At 46.5% G+C, this 23,423-nt stretch overlaps 2 protein-coding genes across 6 annotated transcripts in view; one reads left to right on the forward strand and one right to left on the reverse strand.

The window, feature by feature from the left end:
• The window catches only part of ACOT8 (acyl-CoA thioesterase 8), a 13,185-nt gene extending 7,915 nt beyond the window's left edge, over nt 1–5,270 (reverse strand). For both annotated transcript variants that reach the window (XM_007185384.3, XM_007185385.2), the window contains exons 1-2: nt 5,059–5,270; nt 3,650–3,786 (exon numbers count right to left, since the gene is read on the reverse strand). In XM_007185384.3, the coding sequence (XP_007185446.1) occupies nt 3,650–3,786; nt 5,059–5,177 (256 nt within the window). In that variant the 5' untranslated portion in view covers nt 5,178–5,270. The remainder of the gene's footprint in view (nt 1–3,649; nt 3,787–5,058) is intronic.
• ZSWIM3 (zinc finger SWIM-type containing 3) lies at nt 5,267–23,419 on the forward strand. Of its 4 annotated transcripts, none has more exons than XM_007185387.2 (3): nt 5,267–5,342; nt 5,653–5,834; nt 18,787–20,727. In XM_007185387.2, exons 2-3 carry the CDS (start codon nt 5,680–5,682, stop codon nt 20,708–20,710), a joined length of 2,079 nt encoding a protein of 692 aa, XP_007185449.1. In that variant the 5' UTR covers nt 5,267–5,342; nt 5,653–5,679; the 3' UTR covers nt 20,711–20,727. The 4 variants fall into 4 exon arrangements, 3 of the variants coding, with proteins under 3 accessions (XP_007185449.1, XP_057384642.1, XP_057384641.1); XR_009005336.1 differs by lacking the exon at nt 5,267–5,342 and adding an exon at nt 23,289–23,419 and having other exon boundaries at nt 5,373–5,834; nt 18,787–20,790; XM_057528658.1 differs by lacking the exon at nt 5,267–5,342 and adding an exon at nt 12,441–12,598 and having other exon boundaries at nt 5,706–5,834; nt 18,787–22,941.
• The last annotated feature ends 4 nt before the right edge of the window (nt 23,420–23,423 follow it).

Below are 23,423 nucleotides of genomic sequence, written 5' to 3' on the forward strand. Positions count from 1 at the left end.
GCCCTAGTAAACAAAGAGCCCATGGTTTTTCATTGGCTGAGTCCTTGCCAGAAAGAAGGAGTCTTTTTCCTGTCGGGCTCTGCTATTGTTACAGGGCATGAGCCATCCCCCCTCTGGTCTCCCAACTCTACTTAATGGAGGTTTCTGTTTATGAATTTTTTTATTGTTGCTAAGGTATCTTTTCTCACATTGGTCTCACATTAACTATGCAAAGTGGGTCTTATCACCATTGTATAGATAGGGAAACTGATGCCGTAAATAACATTTTTTGGAATATAGCCAAGCCCATTTGTTTACATATTATCTGCTATTGCTTTTGCCCACAAAACCTAAAATATTTACTCTGCCTTTACAGAATAATGTTTTTTGACTCCTGCTCAAGATTCTCCATGCTTTAAACCTATACCAAGTCAGATAACACCTGTATTACATTCTTCTACCTATCTAGAGAAATACTTTTTTTTTTAATCTTATTTTTGGCTGCAGTGGGTCTTTGTTGCTGCGCGTGGGCTTTTCTCTAGTTGTGGTGAGCGGAGGCTACTCTTCATTGTGGTGTGCAGGCTTCTCATTGCAGTGGCTTCTCTTGTTGTGGAGCACGGGCTCTAGGCGCACGGGCTTCAGTAGTTGTGGCTTGCGGGCTCTAGAGCTCAGGCTCAGTAGTTGTGGCACACGGGCTTAGTTGCTCCACGGCATGTGGGATCTTCCCGGACCAGGGCTCGAACCCATGTCCCCTGAATTGGCAGGCGGATTCTCAACCACTGCGCCACCAGGGAAGCCCTGAGAAATACTTTTTTTAATCAAAAAACAAACAAACAAAAAACCCAAACTGACTAACGTTCTATACTGGGCTTTTAGAAAGAGAATTGATATGATAAATGGCCAAGGACCAACACCTCCACCTCCCAGTATCTTTTAATTAAAAATATTAGCAACATTGTAAAGCAACTGTACTCCAATAAAAAATTTTTAAAATATATCTATATATCATTGGAGCACCATCATTGTTTATAAATCTTGATGTACCTGGTAGAGGGTCACATCACAAACTAATAAGAGAGCTTCCCTTTTTGCCTTGCTGGCAGGGAGCTTGGAACTAACTTTTGTATAAAACTGCAATGATATGCCTTAGCCTAGTATTTTGACACAATTATTTCCCCCAAATCTCGTTACTACTAGCCTCCTGGCCCTTGACTTTTATTTATTATTACTTTTGAAAATTTTGTCCCAGGGAATTCCTTGGCGGTCCAGTGGTTAGGACTCCGCGCTTTCAGTGCTGAGGGCACGAGTTCAATCCCTGGTCTGGGAACTAAGATCCCACAAGCCGTGCGGCCCGACCAAAAAATAAAAAAATTCAAAACTTAATATCCTTCTTAAAAAAAATTTTTTTGCCCCAAATGTTTTATTTTTTCCCATACTTAATTTTTTTGCAGACTATATTCCATTATAGGTTATTACAAGATATTGAATATAATTTTCTGTGCTACACAGTAAATCCTTGTTGCTTATCTATTTTATGTATAGTAGTTTGTATCTGTTAATCCCATACTCCTAATCTGCCTTGACTTTTATTTTATTTTAAAAATTAATTAATTGATTTATTTTTGGCCGCACCACACGGCTTGCGGGATCTTGGTTCCCCGACCAGGAATCGAACCCAGGCCCTCAGCAGTGAAAGCGTGGAGTCCTAACCACTGGACCGCCAGGGAATTCTGACTTTTATTTTAATAGTTCTATAATAGCTGCCAATTATTTTAAGTTGTCTTGCAGCCTTTCAAGAAGCAGATAGGGACACAAATAATTGGTGATTATTTTGAAATAGCAGTGTTGGCATGGTTCATTTCATGCTGCCCCTGGATGGAGAATTTCCAAGGAAATGGATGTTTCCCCCAGAACCTGAGATGGGCTCTCCCATGGTTTGGAATTATTTCCCAAGAGGGAAGGAGAAAATCGCAGAAGGAGAACAAAGTGTAGAGCTTGGAGCCAACAAAGCAACTCAGGTTCAAATCCTGGCTTTGCCTACCTGAGCATTATGGGAGCTTCTTACATAACCTCTTTGGGTCCAAGGTTCCTTATACATAGAATAGTGGCAGGAATGCTGTTTACTTAAGAGGATTAAACAAGATAATGGGGGCTTCCCTGGTGGCGCAGTGGTTGAGAATCTGCCTGCTAATGCAGGGCACACGGGTTCGAGCCCTGGTCTGGGAGGATCCCACGTGCTGCGGAGCAGCTGGGCTCGTGAGCCACAACTGCTGAGCCTGCGCGTCTGGAGCCTGTGCTCCGCAACAAGAGAGGCCGCGATAGTGAGAGGCCCGCGCACCGCGATGAGGAGTGGCCCCCGCTTGCCACAACTAGAGAAAGCCCTCGCACAGAAACGAAGACCCAACACAGCCATAAATAAATAAATAAAAATAATTTAAAAAAAAAAAAACAACAAGATAATGTACATAGCTGCACACTGTAACATGCAAATTTTAATTATTCCCGTAAGTTCATCATCAAAAAGTAATGATAATTACCATTTATGGAAAACCCACATCATGCCAGGCCCTGCACTAGATACTTTACCTGCAAAGACTAAGAATTCTTTTCAGAAACCAGATGATGAAACTGATTCAGCGGGATCAGGTTATGCCCCCACCCCCCCAAAACGAAACAAAACTGTCTCACTGGGCTAGGAGGATTACAATATCAGAAGGCCAGCACTCTTGGAGTTTACAACCAAACTGAGGGAACAAAGGGCGCATCTGCTCGGGGCTCGCCCCAAGGTAAGTATTCAAATGCTTTATAGCAATGACTGCCACGGAAGTAAAGGAAGTAAAAGGATGGGGAGTGAGGGGCATGGGAACGTAGTATGAAAAGGTGTATTTACTATTAACTATTTTATACTTGTAAAATGAAGGCGGAAACCCATTGTCTTTTTAAATACAGATCACATATCATAAAGTTTCATAAATTCTTCTCAGCTGATGGGACCATGCAGAAGACAGAGACTCTTAAAATTGGGAGCATCTGCCTAGGAGTGAGATTTTTATGTTTCTCAAAAGGGAGCATGGGTTTTAAAAGATTACTCTCTCCTCCTTCATTCGATCCCAGAGCTGTAAGCAGCTACAGAGATCTTGCTTGGCCCCGCCCCTTCTGCATTTTTCAGGTGGGATGAAGGAGGGGTGGGGGAGGGTGGTTATATCTCACTCAAGGTCGCCTGGTGAATCAATGGCAAAGCTCCGACTTTTCTTGTTTCCCAGGCTGGTCTCTTCTCCAAGTTAAGCTGCCTGCCTCAAACTCCCAGCAGAGGTTTCAGCACCCCTCTGAGGACCCAGCACAGGACTGGCACCAGAAGGTGTATGAAGAATAAAGAACAAAAGACCCACTGGGAACAGTTAAGCACCAAAGTCTTGTGCCACGGTGGGCCAGAAAACAAGTAGCCAGTATCTCAGCAGGTATGGGGTCTAAGGCTCTTCCTGGCCCCAGGCCTTCTTCCTCTCTAGGCTTCCCTAAGGGCGATCAATTAACCCTCTTCCTCACCATCCTCCTCCCCTCCCCTTCCTCCTCTACCTCTCTCCCTCTTTCTCCTCAGTCTGTTCCCCAAGGCCAGAAAGAAGTGGCTGCTGGGCCACCAGTGCTGGCGTGGGTTAGGGAGGGGTTGGTTTACCTTTCCGAACAAAGTAACAGTGCAGGGAATGCACGTGGACATCTTCACTCACAGACTTGGCTGCAGCCACCAAAGCCTGGCCCACGATCTGACCCCCAAACAGCCGCTGGGTTGAGGGTACCCAGTAATGCCTTCCTCTGTGGGGAGAGGGGAAAAACAGGAAAGATTTGGGTGCTGGGCCATATCCCACAATCTTCAATGAGCCTCTAGTGCAGGATCTCTTAACCTGATTGGGGTTTGGGATCCTTTGAGAATCTGGTGAAAGCCTTTCCCCAGGCAAATATCCTAACACCACTCTACCTACAACTTCAAGGCCTTAAGGATGCCCCAAACTTCTGTGGACTTCAGTTAAGGATAATGAACCAATCCCCATATTTTATACCATGAGAACAGGAATCAGAGAGGGAAACTGACTTGAGCAAGGTCACACACACACAGCTCAACCATTGCCATCCTGAGCAGTATCCGGGTCTTTTGAGCCCAAGTCCAGTGTTTCTTCCATTGCCCATACCAGGGTAAGGCATAAGCCTCTCAAGCCCTTGAGTAGACCAAGATGAACCCCACAAGCTGTGGGGGGGACTGCATTAAGGTCTGCCACTTACACCCCTCAACTTGACAGCCCAGTTCTTGAAAGAACTAGATTTAGAGCTTGAAGGGCCCTCAGACTTCAATTCTAACCCCTTCAGTGCACAGATGAGGAAACTGAGGCCCCAGAGGTGAAAAGTCTTGCCCATTGCATGAGCCCAGTGGAGGATTAAGAATTTAGGTCTCCAGCTTCCCACTGCCCAGCCCAGCATTTTTCATGTAATGCATTGCAAATAGCCCTCCAGGGAGTTATTTGTAATTGGTTTACGTGGGGCTAAGTTAATACCTAAGATAGCTTCCAATAAGCCAGGAGGAGCCTTGGAAGTCCAAACTATTAAATCCCCAGTTACAGTCAAGAATTTAATCTGCATCAGGAAGGAAACTGGCTCAGGCCTCAGAATGAATAAAGAGCTACTAGACCCCACCTAGTGGTGGTGGGGATGGGGAATGTAAGAGGAAATTATAGTGACTATGAAGGAGCTGCGGATAAGTTTGTGCCCTTGGACAAATCACTGCCCTTTCTGGACTGGCTCTCCCTGGGACATGATTCCTCAGGGGAGGCTGCTGAGAAGGATACCTTGGGTCACCATTTTTTGCCTAGATTGCCAGGACCTCCCAGGGGTGGGACTGCACAGACCCCCGCGCCGAGGAGGAAGCCGGGGCAGCTTTGTCAGGCACAGGTTCCCTCCCAATCGCGGCACAGGCATCTCGCGCAGAGCCCATCCTCGTCCAGGGGGGTACGAGCAGGGGCAATGGGGTGGCAGCAGGCAAGATCCGGAGCCTCTGACCCAATGCGTGGGTGCGGGCCCGATGCGGCCGGCTACCTGAAGAGATCCTCGTCCAGCAGCTCGAGGTTGAGCACGCTGGTGACCAGGACGCTGCGGAGGTCCCTGGGTGGATCGCCGCCGCCCCGTTCGTCCTCTAGGGCCTGCGGGGACGACATGTAGCCCACTTGCTGCCGGCCCAGGACCCTGCGCTCGGGGGCACACGCGGAGTCCCGGACAGAACGCGCAGCCTCCAGCAGAAGCTAAGTAACCGGAAGTCCCCCGCAAGCCCTGAGAAAGTGGGATGCAGGTTATGATTGGTCGGTGCTCCTGTCAGTCTTCTGGTGAGTGTGCCCACCTGCTCTCTAGCGATTGGAGAAAATGAGTGCCAGTCCGGGGAACCCATGCGTGATTGGATGTGACAGTGAGGGGGCGGAGCCCCGGGACTGGTTAATAAGGGCTGAGTGTCATTTCCCCTCTGTCAGAGAGCAAAGACGCCCCCCAACTCACGGTAACCGTGTCAGGCCGAGGGCTTCTCCTGATCTCCGTTAACAGGCCACCCAATAGGGGCCCACCCTTAAGGCATCCTGGGCCCACGCCAGCCGGTAGACCCTCAGAGGTGACCTCTGACCCCTGGTGTTTATCTTGGTGCAGCCCCTGGTGTGGACAGAGGGGGCGGCCATGGAGCTAGGCAGCTGCTTCAAGACCTACGAGGACTTCAAGGAGTGCTTCAGCGCCTACAAAAAGGAGAACAGGTGCTCCTTCATTCTCAGGGACTGCGTCTCCGTCCGCTTCCACAACCTCAACCATGGCACCTCCATCCGCGAGGACATCCTGTAAGGGGGGGGGGGGACGGGGGCGGGAGCGGGGCAGGAGGGTGGGGAGGAGGCCGGATGGTCCCCAGGAGGGCGGCCTGGAGGAGGAGGGAGTGCAGCTGGGCCCCTGTCTCTTTGAGGATTCCACAGGCACTTATTGAGCACCTGCTGTGTGCCTGGTGAAAAGCGCAAAAGCTCCATAGGCATCGCTTTTTGACCATCCGCTTCACTTTCGATCACTCACGCCTTCATTCACAGCTTTTATGGAATTCATAATAGCTGCAGTTTGTCCCATGTTTTGAGCACCTACCGTATCCCAGACACAAAGTATGGCCTTCACAAATAGATAAAAACGCCTTGGCAAGAATTTTCTTCATCAGTCTTCTATTTACAAAGCAGTAACACTGGTCATTTATTGGGTAGTTTGTTCATTCATTCATTCGTTTGTTCGTTCTGTAAATGGTTCTTGAGCTCCTGAGATATACAACCGTTTTTCAAACACTTCCCATGTCCCAGGCAGCGTTCTCTATTCTGTGTACGCTTTACCCCACAGGGCTGTATTGAAAATTATAGGCAAGTGTTATTTTTTCCATTTGGCAGATGAGAAAAAAAGCTTGGAGGCTAAGCTAAGGGTTGAAAACTCAATTGCCTTAAGGACTCAGGTGAAACAGCCCAGTATAAGAAAATTTAACTTTTAATTTAACTATACAAAAAGGAATGATGAAATAACCAGGTGTTTGTGCTAGGGAGAACAGAAGTGTGAACTGGGCAAAATGGCGAGCAGGCCAATTAACTCCAGCTGATGGCTGCCATGTGAAAATGAAGATCCAGTGTTCCCAGATTTGGGACAAGTGGAGTCAGCAATCCAGGCTTTATGCGAATGTGTCCACTTTTTAAAAATTGAAAATCAATTCAAATGTAAACACACACTCTATAGGCCAGCTCAGAGAGTCAAAGTATATCTGAGTTTGAGACCTCTGGGTTGAGGCGTTTGGCCAAAGCTCACTCTCTAAGCAGGCAGGCTGTGTTTTTTTCCCCTACTCTGAAGTCCAGTGCTGTGCTGGGTACAGCTAACATAAAGATGAATAAGTAACTAAACCTGCCCTCAAAGAGCTTGAGGTGGCATAGAGCTGGACGTAGGTAAACCAACTAGTATGTGATAAATGCTTTAAAAGAGACGTGCAGAAGAAGTGACAGATGCCTGGGAAGACGGGAAAGGCTTCGCACTGGAAGTAATGGTTTCTGCTGGGTTGTGAATGAAGGCACAGGGCTAGTGTAGAAGTTCAATGGTTAATATCAAGTATCACAGAGGGGTTTGACCAGAAGGAGCTGTGGAGCGAGGGCACAGATCCGTCAAAGAAGGTGGCATGTTGGAGAAACAGTGTGGGATGCCATGCTTGACAGGAGGCTGTGTCAGTTGCAGTTTATGTAAAAGGTCTGTAAGTACCATTGTGAGGTGTTTGGACTTTGATCTCTGCTGGTAGCATCCTTCTAAGCAGCCAAAGAATACCAAAAAATGCCCTGTTTTCAAACTGCTTGCAGTCCAGATAAAGTGCTGTAGCCTCCCGTTGCCCTCATGATTAAGTCCAGGACGGTTACTAAGCTGGCTCGCCAGACCATCTGACCATTCTGACCTCCCCATCTTGCACCATGTGCTCCATCTACACCGGGTCTTACTCCACATTCAGCTCCTGTCCCAAGCCCACAGCTTCCTGGTCCTTGCACTTACCACGTCTGCTGGTTACAATAACCTTGCCCATCCACTTATCTTAGCTCCCTTTTCCTCAGACATTAGTTGTTTTTTTATACTATCCTCTCTGTACTACATATCCTGAACTACAATTTACTTAACATTTTTCTTGAAATTCTTCTAATATTCAAAGAAACTTTAGAACCAATCTAAGCAATAATATATAAGAAGTAACAGTATAGTGGCAAAAAGATAGTATATATTTCTAAATAACTATTAAATATTCTTGTCTGAGGTCATTTTGGGCTACTTGTGGAAAACTCTGTCTTAGCTAATTGTTACTTTTCCTTCAGTTATTAGCATAATTTCCAGGAAACCTTTTTTTTTTAGTTAATTAATTTATTTATTTATTGGCTGCGTTGGGTCTTTGTTGCTGTGCGTGGGCTTTCTCTAGTTGCATTGAGCGGGGGCTACTCTTTGTTGCGGTGCACTGGCTTCTCATTGCAGTGGCTTCTCTTGTGGAGCACAGGCTCTAGACATGCGGGCTTCAGTAGTTGTGGCACGTGGGCTCAGTATTTGTGGCTCGCAGGCTCTAGAGCGCAGGCTCAGTAGTTGTGGCACACGGGCTTAGTTGCTCCGCAGCATGTGGGATCTTCCCGGACCAGGGCTCGAACCCATGTCCCCTGCATTGGCAGGCGGATTCTTAACCACTGCGCCACCAGGGAAGTCCCAGGAAGCCTTTCTTAACTCCCTGAAGATTAGGTTAGATGCTCCTGCTTTATGTTCTGACAGCGCCTGTTACAGTTATTTGCACATCGTTAAGGAACACAGTTTACAGAGGTTTCCCTGGTTTGCTGAGCTCTTCCAGGAAGGGACTCTGGTTTACTATTTTTTGCATTCTCACTGATTAACACCATGCTGCTTGCATAGAATCTAGTCCAAACACCTCATAATCACACCTGAACACCCTTCAGGTGGATCGTCTCCAGGGTCTAGCACAGGACTTGTCCCATAGCAGGCCTTAAGTAACTGTTGAATGAATGAGTCATCAAGTGTTAAATGTGTAATTCAGCGAAACTGGTGCTGCAGGGACTCAGAGAAAAATCACAGTGGCCTCGGGAAGCAAGTGAGAAAGGGAGGCTTGAGCTGCGCTCCATAGATGGGGAGGTGTCAGGAGGTGTATTTGCTGCTCTAACAAATTATCACAAACATAGTGGTTTTAACAACACAAATTTAGTATCTTACTGTTCTGTAGGTTAGAAGTCAGGCACAGATCTGACTGGACTAAAACCAAGGTGTCAGCAGAGCTGCATTTCTTTCTGTAGTCCCTAGAGGAGAATCTGTTTCCTAGTCTTTTCCAGCTTCTAGAAGCTGCCCAAACTCCTTGACTCATGGTCCCCTCCCTCCATCTTCAAAGCCAACAGGGGTTGGTGGAGTCCTCACATCACATCACTCTGACCCTGCTTCATCCCATCTCCCTCTCTGGCTCCCCTTCTGCCTCCCTCTTCCATTTTTTTAGGACCCTGTGGAGATAATCTAGGATAATTTACCTTTAAAAAATCAGCTAATTAGCAACCTTGATTCCATCTGCAATCTTAATTCCCCTTTGCCATGTAACCTAACATATTCACAGGTTTTAGAGATTAGGAAGTGGACGTCTTTGGGGGACCATTCTGCCTATCACAGGAAGGTTAACATCCTGGAGGGAGAAATGGTGTGTGAGCTAGTGCAGATATTAACATGCTGTACTTGGAAGGCAGTGAGGAGACCTGCTTGGCTGGAAGGAAGATTTATGCTGGAGCAGTGCGAAAGAGAATGGAAGGGACTCAGCTAACAGATTAGAGGTTTGGATTGGTTTTATTTTTGTTTTTGCAGGCTGAACAATTTAAAAAATGAATTTGTTTTTGAGTGGTCAATATAGTCATTTAATTTTTAAAAAATTTCAAATTACATCAAAGGGTCTAAAAGTCAGTGTCCCTTCCACTGTGTTATCTAGAGACAACCGCTATTATCTTCCTGAGATACCCGTGAGCCTGAACAAACATATCTTTTCTTTTAATTTAATTTAATTTATTTTTTTATACAGCAGGTTCTTATTAATTATCCACTTTATACATATTAGTGTATATATGTCAATCCCAATCTCCCAATTCATCCCACCACCACCACCACCACCCCCCGCCACTTTCCCCCCTTGGTGTCCATACATTTGTTCTCTACGTCTGTGTCTCAATTTCTGCCCTGCAAACCGGTTCATCTGTACCATTTTTCTAGGTTCCACATATATGCGTTAATATATGATACTTGTTTTTCTTTTTCTGACTTACTTCACTCTGTATGACAGTCTCTAGATCCCTCCACGTCTCTACAAATGATCCAATTTCGTTCCTTTTTATGGCTGAGTAATATTGCATTGTATATATGTACCACATCTTCTTTATCCATTCGTCTGTCGATGGACACTTAGGTTGCTTCCATGTCCTGGCTATCGTAAATAGTGCTGCAAGGAACATTTTGGTACATGACTCTTTTTGAATTATGGTTTACTCAGGGTATATGCCCAGTAGTGGGATTGCTGGGTTGTATGGTAGTTCTCTTTTTAGTTTTTTAAGGAACCTCCATACTGTTCTCCATAGTGGCTGTATCAATTTACAGTCCCACCAACAGTGCAAGAGGATTCCCTTTTCTCCACACCCTCTCCAGCATTTGTTGTTTGTAGATTTTCTGGTGATGCCCATTCTGACTGGTGTGAGGTGATACCTCATTGTAGTTTTGATTTGCATTTCTCTAATAATTAGTGATGTTGAGCAGCTTTTCATGTGCTTCTTGGCTATCTGTATGTCTTCTTTGGAGAAATGTCTACTTAAGTCTTCTGCCCATTTTTTGATTGGGTTGTTTGCTTTTTTAATATTGAGCCGCATGAGCTGAACAAACATCTTGTGTGTACATATGCATCCTTTTTTTTTTAACACAGGTGGCTGCATACTATTTTTTTTTCTTTTTTTTAAATTAATTAATTAATTAATTTATTTTTTTTGGCTGTGTTGGGTCTTCGTTTCTGTGCAAGGGCTTTCTCCAGTTGCGGAGAGCGGGGGCCACTCTTCATCGCGGTGCGCAGGCCTCTCACTGTCGCGGCCTCTCCCATTGCGGAGCACAGGCTCCAGACGCGCAGGCTCAGTAATTGTGGCTCACGGGCCCAGCTGCTCCGCGGCATGTGGGATCCTCCCAGACCAGGGCTCGAACCCGTGTCCCCTGCATTGGCAGGCAGACTCTCAACCACTGCGCCACCAGGGAAGCCCCTAGTTCCACATTCTTGAGCAAAAGGGAGGAGAGAGGCTGGATAGAGTAAAGGCAAGGCCAGGGACAGGGCCTGAGGTAATCAAGACTTGGAAGAGGAAAGTAATAAGAGAACCTGTAACAAAAAAAGCACCCTCCTGCCCAAAATCACCTGGTGGGAGCCAGGGAAGTCCGAATTTTTCATACAGTTACAGTCAAGAAAAATGAGAATGGGCAGAAAGGAGTGGGCAAGTAGAAGCAGGGAGTGGGGTAAGATTTCAAGAAACTATAAGAAAGCTTCAAGGTGTTAGAACTGAAGGTCAGACTGAGCCTGTTTATTGCCAGAGCTCTTAAGTCCCCTCCTTAACCACTGGGTTGTAACAGCGTTCCAGTATTGATTCACTCAACAAACTTCTAGTAAGAGGTAAACAGGTTTACCCCCAGGCGTTGAGCTGGGGTAAAAAGATGAGTAAAGTCTGGGCTCTACCCTTGAGGATGATTATGTGCCGCAGCTCAGGCCTTTAGCACAGAGGGGTGACTGCTTGGTGGGATGTTGTAAAGGATCTTCTTGGATCACGTGTTGGATACTGGCTCTGTGCAGAGCACACTGACTTGGGCTTTTTGAGTGATGTACGGATGTGTGGAATGAGCGCTTCTCTTGTGGGACTGGAGGGCAGGTGGGGGAAAAGTCTTCAGGGGGTAATTTAGCAGAACACAGTGTTTCCCGCAACTATTGGTGGTCAGGTGAGATGATTTTAATATTAAGTATTTATGTTCATATCTAAACATAAAGATCCTTATTAAGTAAAGTGAGCTGATTTAAAGAAAACCATTTGAGGGGACTTCCCTGGAGGTCCAGTGGTTAAGACTCCGCACTTCCCTGGTCGGAGAACTAAGATCCCACATGCCGCGCAGTGCGGCCAAAAAAATAAAATAAACCATTTGAAAATACTAATGCAGAAGTTACAGGAGTGGCTATGGGAGATGTAAAGGGGGTTCGCGATTCCTTGAAGTTCAGGAGAAGCTGGCATATCAGTTTAAAAAGTGAGAGCTCTGAAGTCAGAAAGACAGGCTTCCCTGGTGGCACAGTGGTTAAGAATCTGCCTGCCAATGCAGGGAACACGAGTTCGAGCCCTGGTCCAGGAAGATCCCACATGCCGCGGAGCAACTAAGCCCGTGCGCTACAACTACTGAGCCTGCGCTCTAGAGCCTGCGAGCCACAACTACTGAGCCTGTGAGCCACAACTACTGAAGCCCGTGCGCCTAGAGCCCGTGCTCCGCAACAAGAGAAACCACCGCAATGAGAAGCCCGTGCACCGCAACGAAGAGTAGCCCCGCTCGCCACAACTAGAGAAAGCCCGTGCACAGCAACAAAGACCCAACACAGCCAAAAATTTTTAAAAAATAATAATAATTATATATATATAAAAACAAAAAAAAGAAAGACAGGCTTTAACCCTGACCTTGGGCAAGACTTTTAATCTCCCTGACACAGTTTCATCCTCTGTAAAATGAAGAGGATGTGGTGAAGATTAAATAAAATACATGTAGTTGCCGAAGCATAGTGCTCAGTAAATGTTTGCCAAAGTCATAACTGTAGTACATGATGGAAAGGAGTAGGGTTTTTTTTCCCTTAAATAAATAAATATTTATTTATTTAGGCTGCCCCGCGTCTTAGTTGTGGCACGCAGGATCTTCGTTGCAGCATGCGGGCTTCTTATTTGCGGCATGCAGGATCTAGTTCCCCGACCAGGGATGGAACCCAGGACCCCTGCATGGGGCATGCAGTCTTACCCACTGGACCACCAGGGAACCCCCGGTAATTTTTTTTAAATTTAATTAATTAATTAATTTATTTATTTGGCTGCGTTGGGTCTTCATTGCTGCGCGCAGGCTTTCTCTAGTTGTGGCGAGCAGGGGCTACTCTTCGTTGCGGTGCGCGGGCTTCTCATTGCGTTGGCTTCTCTTGTTGCTTAGCATGGGCTCTAGGCACGTGGGCTTCAGTAGTTGTGGCTCACGGGCTTAGTTGCTCTGCAGCATGTGGGATCTTCCCGGAGCAGGGTTCGAACCCGTGTCCCCTGCATTGGCAGGCAGATTCTTTTTTTTTTTTAATAAATTTTATTTTATTTTATTTATTTATTATTTTTGGCTGCGTTGGGTCTTTGTTGCTGCCTGTGTGCTTTCTCTTGTTGCGGTGAGCGGGGGCTACTTTTCCTTGCGGTGCATGGGCTTCTCATTGCGGTGGCTTCTCTTGTTGCGGAGCACGGGCTCTAGGCGCATGGGCTTCAGTAGTTGTGGCTCGCGAGCTCTAGAGTGCAGCCTCAGTAGTTGTGGCGCACGGGCTTAGTTGCTCCGTGGCATGTGGGATCTTCGCGGACCAGCGATTGAACCCGTGTCCCCTGCATTGGCAGGCGGATTCTTAACCACTGCGCTACCAGGGAAGTCCCTGGCAGGCGGATTCTTAACCTCTGCGCCACCAGGGAAGTTCAAGCCCTGGTATTTTTAAGAGTCAGAAAAATGTGTTGTGGGAGGTACTACTAAATGACCCAAAGTCCCAATCGACTGGGAGATTCTGTGATTTTATGCCCAGTTTTCCTTCCCATATTTTTACATATGGCTGTTGTGTTTTTCTTTTTGTTATGTCTTTGGGGCATTGATAGTCTTCAAACCGTGAAGTATTCCAATGTCTCTCTCCATTGCTGTTCAGTTTAATAGCTACCTTTTTTGAATACTTTTTTGGAACATGTTCCAGACACTCTGCTGAGGACTTTACAGACATTGTTTTGTTTAATCCTCATCACACCCTTTGAACTAAGCCCTTGTTATCTGAGTTTTCATTTTTCCATGTATCACTAATCACAAGGCTCTAGGAAAGCACAAATCTTGCTAACAAACTAGCCACTTTTAAAATTAGTCACTACTTAGTCATTCCTTCCTGCTTATCCTACCGGTTCCATCAACATCTATGGTAGTGAGTTTCTGGCAAATGAATAGATGTGGTAAACATAAGGATTATACAATGCAAATAAAACGGATTGGAAACTGAAATTGCACATCTTCCAAGAGCTGTAGGACTTGGTGAAGTCCCTGAAAGTAATGATAGAGAAATCCTTACATCACCTGCAGCCTTATGCCAGTTGACAAATGGAGAAGGGAAATCAGCAGGACAATGATATGTACAGACGTGAAAAGCAAAGGATTTGCATAGCAAAAAATTAAAGTAGGCCCTTGGGAAACGTGATAAAGCCCAGGAATATTTTGGTAAAATTGACCCTTACATATTGCAAAAGTAAGACAGGAAATAAAGTATCAGAGTGTTTGGGGGAGATATACCAAGAAAAAAAAAAGTTGATGCTTTAAGAGTGGTTCTTTGATTATTCTAAGAATTGGCAGATAGCTGCCATTATAACTTAAATTTCATTAAATATAATATTTTCATAATTTTCATCTCATTTTTTTAAAGATTGCTCAAATCTTTTTTTCCCACTAATTTCCTGTGAAATGTGGTTTCTGTTGAAGTTTTTTTGGCTGTAATTAACCGAAAACCCTGACTCAAAATGCTTTATTTCTTAGCCCAGAGAAGGTGATTGTTTCAGCGGCCCAGGCTTTTCCCTTCTTTCTACTCTGCCATCCTCAGGTCTCAGCTTTGCCCTCAGGATGGCTCGCCACATGGCACAAATGTAGGAGTCACATCCAGAAGAAAAAGCCTGCCTTGGTTTCCTGCAGATTTCCTATCATGTTTCTTTGTGCAGAATTGGGCCAGTATCCATGGCCATTCCTAATGAGATTACCTTAATTAGCTTAGAGTAGCCCCGAAGCATTTAGCTATATGGGAGAGGAATGGCAACCCGAATATAATTGGCCTTCAGTTAGGAAGGAAGGAAGGAGGGGGCTAAGGGATGTTGGGTTGGCCACCAACTGATCCTGCTACAGCCTTTTTTTTTTTTTTTTAATTGAAGAATAGTTGATGTACAATATTATATAAGTTACAGGTGTACAATATAGTGATTTACAATTTTCAAAGGTTTTACTCCTTTTATACTTATTATAAAATATTGGCTATATTCCCCATGTTGTACAATATATCCTTGTAGCTTATTTATACATAATAGTTTGTACCACTTAATCCCCTACCCCCTATATTTTCCCTCCCTGCTTCCCTCTCCCCACTGTTAACTACTAGTCTGTTCCCTATGTCTGTGAGTCTATTTCTTTTTTGTTATATTCACTAGTTTGTTGTATTTTTTAGATTCCACATATAAGTTATATCATACAGTAGTTATCTTTCTCTGTCTGCCACAGCCTTTTAAATGAATTCACTTTTAGTGGTACTGATTATTCTTGGATCAGGTACTGATTATTCATATATCAGTACTCTTGTTATTTCTATATTTATAGATAAGAATTGGAGGCTGAGAGGAAGTGAAGTGACTTGTCCATGTTCACATAGCTAAGTGGTAAAGCTGGAATTTAAACTCAGATCTTCTGGCTCCAGAGTCTTGTTCCTAACTCAGGTTATGTTGTCTAAAATGGCTTGACTCCACCTGTAAAAATTCTGTTCATTGCTCAAGGTGCAATTTACATGCAACAAGGACACAAATCTTATGTGAAATTAATCAAAAGCTTTAGATCTGTTCCAATCCCTATAGTCAGGGTAAATCACTCTTTATTCAATTATAGGTATATTGCTTGTACCTCTATTTAACCATTCACTTAGTTTTGGCTTTACTGGCCATCTATGTAATAATCTCTCTGCTCACTAGACTTTGAAGGTAGAGGCTATCTAATTTGTCTCTGTAGCCTTCTGAGCAACTAGTGTAGTGTTTGGTACATAGTAGGACTTAGTAAATGTTTGAAATTAAACAAAGGACTTGTCCAAAGTTATAGTTAGTAATAGTGCTGGGATAGAAGCCAAGTCACCTGACAGAATTCTCCCAGTGATCTTCCTAATGTGCTACTCATGTGAGAGAATTTTCTGTGTCATGCAATCACTCATTTAATGTTCATTCAGGATGCGTGTTCAGAGCACCTAGTCTGTGCCAGGTGCAGTGCCAGGCACTGGGAGTACACTGGGGGCACAGTCCAGGTAGAGGAAATAAACATGTACAGAGTACATTGAAAGGAAGCAAGACTGGCTGACTCCCTTCCTCCAGATCCTGGCTGAGCACACTTGGATGTAAGCACTAAGGGAGATTCAGAAAAGTGTAAAACCCCATCCCTGTCTTGAAGAGAGTCTATGCTTTCACCTGGGAGATAGAAATAAATACAGATTAAAATTACTACGGTGCTCAAAGAATTCTTACAAAAGATTTGTGTATTTCACTGTGTGTAAATTATACTCAATACCAGAGATTAAGGGAAGCAGGGGAATTCCCTGGCGGTCCGGTGGTTAGGACTTGGCACTTTCAGTGCTGAGGGCCCGGGTTCAATCCCTAGTCAGGGAACTAAGATCCTGCAAGCCACATGGCGCAGCCAAAAAATTTAAAAATTAAAATTAAAAAAAAGATTAAGGGAAGCAGGAAAAAAATAACAGAGGCTTTAACCTAGTACCCTTTAAGTTTGACGTGCATGGTGCACATCACGCACCAAACAAGGACAGTATGTTTAGAGATCTTTAAGGAAGTTATTGAACCTGAACAATCAAAGCGTTGAGGGTCAAGCTGAGGAGGGCAAAAATGAGAATTCAGAGAGGGAGAAGTATTTTGAAAGAAGACAGGCAGCATAATGGTTAACTACATAGACTGTAGCCAAGCAGGCTTAGTTCAAATCCCAGGTTGTCCAGTTTTAGCTGGAGGACTAAATCCCAGATTCTCATCCTTGAGAACCTCTTTAAGCCTGTTGCCCCATCTGTAAAATGTGCATGATAGAACCCTTTTCTTAGTGTAAAAGGATGCATGTAAGGGGCTTACATGTAGCCTGGCATATAATAATTCTTAATATATGTAATAGTGGGAAGAAAGAATTTAAAAGACTTACCACACTGGATATAGACATGGAGAAGGAGGCATTAAAAAGAATGCCAACGTCTCCACCCTGGGAGGTGCAATCATTAATAGAACCAGGAAAGGTGGAAAGAGCTTTATGGTTGGCACTCACCAGTATCTTTTTTTTGGAAAAACGGACAGGTTAACAAGCATATACTATGAGCACATAAAGTCAATATAAAGTGATAAGCTAAGATCTGTGCTAAGATGTTGAGCCAGCAGAAGGGTAGGGCCCAATCTGAGGGCTTGGGAGAGGCGTTCTAGGAAAGATGGTAGTTGCACGTAGTCCTGAAGGATGAGTTAGCTCTGAGATGAAGACAGATGGGTAGGGCATTCCAGACAGAAAGACAACCCGAGCAAAGGCATAGAGGTGAGACACAGTGTAGTGAACATGGGAAGTAGTAGACAGTTTGTCTTTCTAGGGTACAATAAAACAAGACAGTTGGGGCAGTGGAAAACAGGCGGAAGAGTTAGGCAGAGGCTGCACCGCGGTCACCCCTCTCTGGCCTTGCCGTACTACTGGGCTGCTCCCTGAGCTAGGGATGGCGTTGCCGCCCTGGCACTTCGCACACCACAAGTGCAGGCATTTTCAGCCTCAGGCCCCTCCACCCTGTTATTTCAGGCGTGACATCCTATTTTTCTGAACTTGCTCCACAGGATGAGCAAACAGGACCAGCTGGGCCAGAGTGTTTGGAAGGGGGTTGGTGAGATGCCCAGGCTGTGTCATGTCATGCCAGGGGCTGATATTTTTTCCCCCCCTTCCCCGATCTTTGGGTTAGGACACTCTCTGAGGAGGCAGGGGTGTGACCCGTCCCACCCACCTGTGGTCCCTGAGTCATTCATCCAGCACATCTTTGACAAGCATCTGCTGAAGGAACAGCAGTGGTGTTAGGTGCTTGGAATACACTGAGGACTGACTTGCTCTTGCCACTTGAAAACAACCCCATCCAATTGGAAAGACACGCATAAATGCCCAAGAAAAGGTCACAAGGCTTAGGAGCTGTAGTAACAATAGATGACTTTTATTTAGAATAAATGAAAGGCTGAACCAGGCTCTGGGCTAAATCTTATGTCTGTGGCTTATTTAATTCTCATAACAACCCTAATTAGTTTCATTTTATGATGAGTTGTGCAGTTACTCTGCACACAGAGAGGTGATGTAACTTGCCCAAGGTCAAACAGCTTCTGAGTGGTAGAGCCTGGATTCAAATCCAGAGAGTCAGCTTCCAGCATATCCACTGTCTAACCACTACCACTACCCAGAAAATCTGCTAAGCCTTTTCCTTTAAATAAATGCTATGAATCTGAAGTAAGGAGCAATTACTGTGGCTTGAGGGCCTCCATAAAGGTTTCCTGGAGAAGGTGGGGCCTGATTTGGGCCTTGAAGCATGGGATGAATGAGGATAGGAAGGGGAAAAGAGCAGATATTCAATTTAATTACTGTTCTCCTTTGAATCAGCACTTGCAGCCTAGAATGGCAAAGCTAGCAGGATCCTAAAGATCATCTAGCCCAGGGGTTCTCACTCTCTTAGGATGTGGACATTTTTCTTTAAGTCAACGGTGAACCCAGATCCCACATACACCCTAACCCCTGAGGCCTCTTTTATTTTTGCTGCCTAGAGGAGAAGGCAGAGGAGGCAATGGCTCCCTAAAGGCAGCAATGAAGGGGCCACTTTAAACAGTGAGTAACCAGCTCTGCTGCTGCCTCTTATCTATTTTCCCTTGTATCTTTGCCTCAGATCGAATTGTTGACAACTACAGATGGGAAAATGAGAGTAAATAAAAGGAGTTGGGGCTTAGAACTTCTGTAGATGAACATGAAGGGTGTTTTAGTTGGGTGGGGTCTTGAAGAAAGACCTGAATACTTTGGGACTGGAGAGAAAACGTAAACCTTTCCTACATCCTGTATTGCACTGTGGTCTCCCGGTAATGTATCAGCTGCTATAAGTCCCTGCAGGGCGTTGACTTGTAAGAGAAAGGGGGTGGTCAGCACCTTTTTCATTTTTACCTCTGCCTTCCCTAGATATGTGCAGGTGAAATTTGTCTGTATTCGGACCCAGTCAAACAGGAAGAGAACAGCAGCGGCGGCTATGTGCCCAGCATACTTGCTCCTGCGGTACAATGAGAAACTGGATAGACTATTTATCAGTGAACTCAATACACAGCATATACACGTTGACTCCAAAACCGCGGGTCCTAGAGGAGACGCCACTGGCAAATCTCAGAAGAAACTCCAGCCTGCACAGCCCACGATCAACAAAGACCTTGGCACAGCTGAGAAGTCCCTGGTTGAGCCATCATTTTGCTTAGATAAGGTCCAAACACCCTCAAAGCCAGAGCAAGAGGGCATCACTCCTTCTGACCTGGCCAAGATAGCCAAAGTGATGAAGAACTTTCTTAAGGTGGATGTGGGTTCCATGGCCTCCTTCAGTGTGGGCAGCAGCCAAGACCTGGACAGGCTCAGCTTCCAGAGCAGCAAGATGAGTGACCTCTTCATCCGCTTCCCTGAGAATCTCTTGCTGCACCGGGTGGAGAATGCCCAGGGCCACATCCTCTACGCTTTCTTGGTGGAGAGCAAAGAACGAGAGGGGCGAGTGGTACACTTTGCGGTGCTCAAGGCCGAGACAGCCACCTCCGTGGCCAAGATGCTTAGTATCTTTACAGAGTTCAACTCAGATTGGCCCAAGGTCAAGGTGGTCTTCGTGGACCCGTCCTTCCCTCATCGAGCCATCCTGCAGGAGATCTTCCCTACTGCCCGCATCCTCCTCTCCATCTATCACACGACCCGACTCTTGGAGAAGAAGTTGCATCGTAGTTCAGCAGATCCATCCTTTAAAAGGCTCATGAAGGAAGCCCTGCGGGAGGCCGTGTTTGTCACTTCCGAGGCCAGCCTGCAAAATCTCTTCCAGATGTCCCAAGCCCTGCTCGATGAGCGGCTCTTCAGCTTCCTTCAGGCCCACTGGTTCTCCTGTGAACTGCTGTGGTACATGCACGTCAGGAAGGGCCTGCATGCCTGTAGCACCTACATGGACAGCCTGGACGTCGTCACCAGCAAGGTGTCAAGCCTCTTCCGGGAACAGCAGTCCCTGCTGGACTGCATCCTCCGCTTTGTGGATTACATAGACTTCTTTAACACCAAAGGCTTGAAGAACTTGCCCACTGCTCCCCCCAGGTTAAAGAGAGCCCGGGCAGCAAGCATGGCACCAAAGTCCAAGAAGGCTTCTGGAATCTGCGGAGGGAGCCTCAGCAGGCTGCCCGTGCAAGAGGCACAGCCAGAGCCGCAGCAGGTGCAGGCGCCGCGGCAGCAGCCCCAGGGGCAGCCCTCCCAGGGCGGCATGCTAGACTCCTTACTCCAGAGTGGCTCCGATCTGGCCTACAAGCTATGCCACAACGAGTGGGCAGTGGTGCAGAACTCCACGCACCTGGTGGACGCGGCTGGCTGCTCCGTGGACGTGCAGCTGCTAGAGGACTCCCAGCAGGCGAGCAAAGACGGCTGCAGCTGCAGCTGCTCCTTTCAACAGCGGTACCACCTGCCGTGCCGGCACATTTTGGCCCTGCTGCACACCAGCCAGAGGCCCGTGGGCGAAGCCATGGTGTGCCGCCGGTGGCAGAAGAGGTACCAGCACCTCCTCGGGCCCAGCGGGGAGCTCCGGGACCCTGTGCTGATGCCGAACGCAGGCCAGCCAGGGGAGAAAGGGCGGAACGACATGATTCAGGACCTAAGCAGGGAGCTCGCGAACCTGCTGATGCAGAGTGAGGGACCAGAGCTGGAGGAGCGCTGTTCCACCTTGCGCAAGATTGTGGACATCTGGGCGGCCCCCTGCCAGCCTCCTGAGCCCAGTCAGCGGCCGGGGGACTTCAAGGATGTGGGCCGCCTCCCTTTCCTCTGGGGAAAGCAGGAGGAAGGGGAGGGACTCGCTCCTCCTGGAGCCACAATTCACGACTGAAGCACTTGCGCTGGCGCAATGGGCCACAGGCCACTGTCCCTGGAAGTCTGAGAGCTCAAAGCGGGCAGGACATGCTAGGGGTCAGCGTTTTAACCAATGTCTTCCTAGGTAGGGTGAGGAAAATTGTTCCAACAGGAAGAAGAAGGACCCCACTATGTGACAGTCCTTTGAATCTACCCCTCTTCTGCCCTACCTTTGATTTTCCTCGGGAACCTCATTCATTGTTCAAGGCCAAAGTTATCTCCATGCTGAAGGGTCGTCCCTTGTTCTCCCTCAACCCCTGAATTTAGATCTTATTCACTATATAGAGATGAAACCCTGCCCCAGGTTAGGGTGAGATAAAACGGACCTGTTGAAAGAGCCTGGTTTCAGGGACAAAAGGAAGGAGGGTGATCCTTGGGTGTTGCTGCTCTTTACAAAGAATTTGTTATTTGTACCTATTTTTATTCATATTAAAGTTTTTGTTTTTTAAATAAAACCAAAGAAGCAGGGGAAATGCGTTCTGCCTGAACAGGGAAGGAATCTGATGGGGGTAGTGGAACCAAATGGAGCCTGACGCCTCAGATTCAATGAGTAGCAATCCGCCCCTTACTTCACCCTCTTCCTGCAACCAAGCCTTCAACATTGATGTCAGGCTGCCTCATATTCTAGCAGGAAGAAGCCAGATAGATTGGGAGGGAAGAAACCTGGGCCTGAGACTTGACTGCTGTCAACTTGCTGGGAGACTATGGGCAAGTCCCTAATTTCTTTGACCCCAGTTTCCTCATCTGTAAAAATTAGTGTGTTGGCCTGTTCTAATTCCAATTTCCCCTCTAGATTCAATGCAGTTTTAAGCACCAACACAGACTTTTGTTGTTGGTAGTTTGCAGTGTTAATCACCTAAAGCCTGGTAGCCACCCAGCTTTCCAAGAGGCATCTTCATGGGAACCGAGGTCAAAAGATGACCTTAACAGTCCTAGCGCTGTGCTGGAGCTCGCCTGCAAAATACTGGAGGGGGTTGGGCTGGGCAACACCGGAGTTCAGCTCTCTCAAGGTCTGGGTCTCTTTAATTCCAGGAGTTGGGTCCCTTGACCCCTGTTGGAGAGACAGAATTTGAGACCTGGCCCTCAGTCTCCCCATAAGGCAGAAGACACTGTACCATTACATAGGCACCCCTTCCTATCCTCCTGGGGTTTTGTAATTTGACCAGAAAAGAAAAAAAATCCGTGAAACACTGCTATTTATTTTTTCTTTTTTTGGCTTCGGAGGGAGTTTCCATAGTAACACACCCTTCCTGTGCTCTTCCCACACGTGAGGCTCCAAAGTTTCAGCCTCAGCGCTCAGACTCGCCAGGATGCTAGTGTCTTCAGGCTCTCATTGGTTGCCGCCAGCCGGGCCCCTCGTAACTCTGGTAACGGCACCCGCCCACGAGTCGTCGGGCTACGGTTGGTCGGTGCGCCAAAGACCGAAAGCGAATTCCTCAGGCCATTGGCCAGAGTCACGGCGAAGCTGGCGCCGCGGTTGGTGAGCTCAGAGGTCAGTCAGAGTCAGAGGCAGGGTCAAATAGGGAGAAATGGCGACGGAGCCAAGCTGTGGGTGAGTAATTTCTGAAGGGGTGGAGGTGTGAGGCAGCTGATGACCGCAGTCACCATGACACAGCTCCCAAAGGGGTGGGAGGTTGACTTCTCTTCTGGCTCCGGCCAGACTCCGAATGGGAACGTCAGACATCCACATCCTCCCACCCGGGTTAGAGGTGAGAGGTCAGAGGCCACAGCCTCTCTCTGTCTCTGGTTTGTGAACCTCAGGTACCGTGGAAAGCAGCCAGAATCCCGAGCCAAAGACTCAGCTTCCAGCTACTTATAGAGTAATGGTGGGCACGTCACTTAACCTCTTTGAGCCTCAGTTTCTCATCTGTAAAATGGAGACAGTAACCCGGTTTGGGGGCTAAATAGAGGAAACATGTGAACATAGTATTGCAGTTAATAGAGGGATTTACGTAGAGGGAGAAGAGACTGTGAACATCTGTTAACCTCGTTTTATGGTTGAAGGGATTGAGGTTCAGAGAGGTCACTGACTTGCCCAGGATCACCCAGGAAGTTTGGGGCAATTGCAGTTCTCTTGTATATACCAGGACCAATGAAAGAATGGAGGCCAAGAAGTAATTTGTAAATATAAAGTGCAATACAAATATTTAAAATGCTCTTTAAGGAAAGGAAAAAAAAAAAAAGGCAGCTCTGGCCTTCACACTCATTTAAATCTCATGGAACCAAATCTTTCCATGCTGGCTTCTTTTTTTTTTTTTTTTATGCTGGCTTCTTACCAATTAGCTCTCAGCTCCAAGTCATCCTCCCACCACCCCCCAGAGAGGACTTCACTGGTTACTTTCGCTAAAGTATCCTTCCCTCCTCCAGCTTACTATTACCCTGTTTTGTGGTCTTTGTAAACTTCATTATCTGATATATCCTTGTTTGTTTACATGTTTGTTGCATATCCCCCAGAACAGTGGTGATACATAGTATCAGCAATAAAATGTTGTCTGGATGCATAATTGAAGAGCCAAGCCCCTACTGTCTCCTTAAACCTCTGTTCCTCTCCGTAGGCCCATCTTCGGAGCAAGATCTGGGAACTACAGTCAGCCTCAAGCCTCAACTTAGTTGGAGCTTGAGAGAGAGTGAGAGCCTTCCATACAGCAGCCTCGCAGAGGAGATATTTTGACCTTGGCATCTAGACATCT

Source organism: Balaenoptera acutorostrata, chromosome 15, assembly GCF_949987535.1.
Source record: "Balaenoptera acutorostrata chromosome 15, mBalAcu1.1, whole genome shotgun sequence".
In the NCBI taxonomy this organism is placed as follows: domain Eukaryota; kingdom Metazoa; phylum Chordata; class Mammalia; order Artiodactyla; family Balaenopteridae; genus Balaenoptera; species Balaenoptera acutorostrata.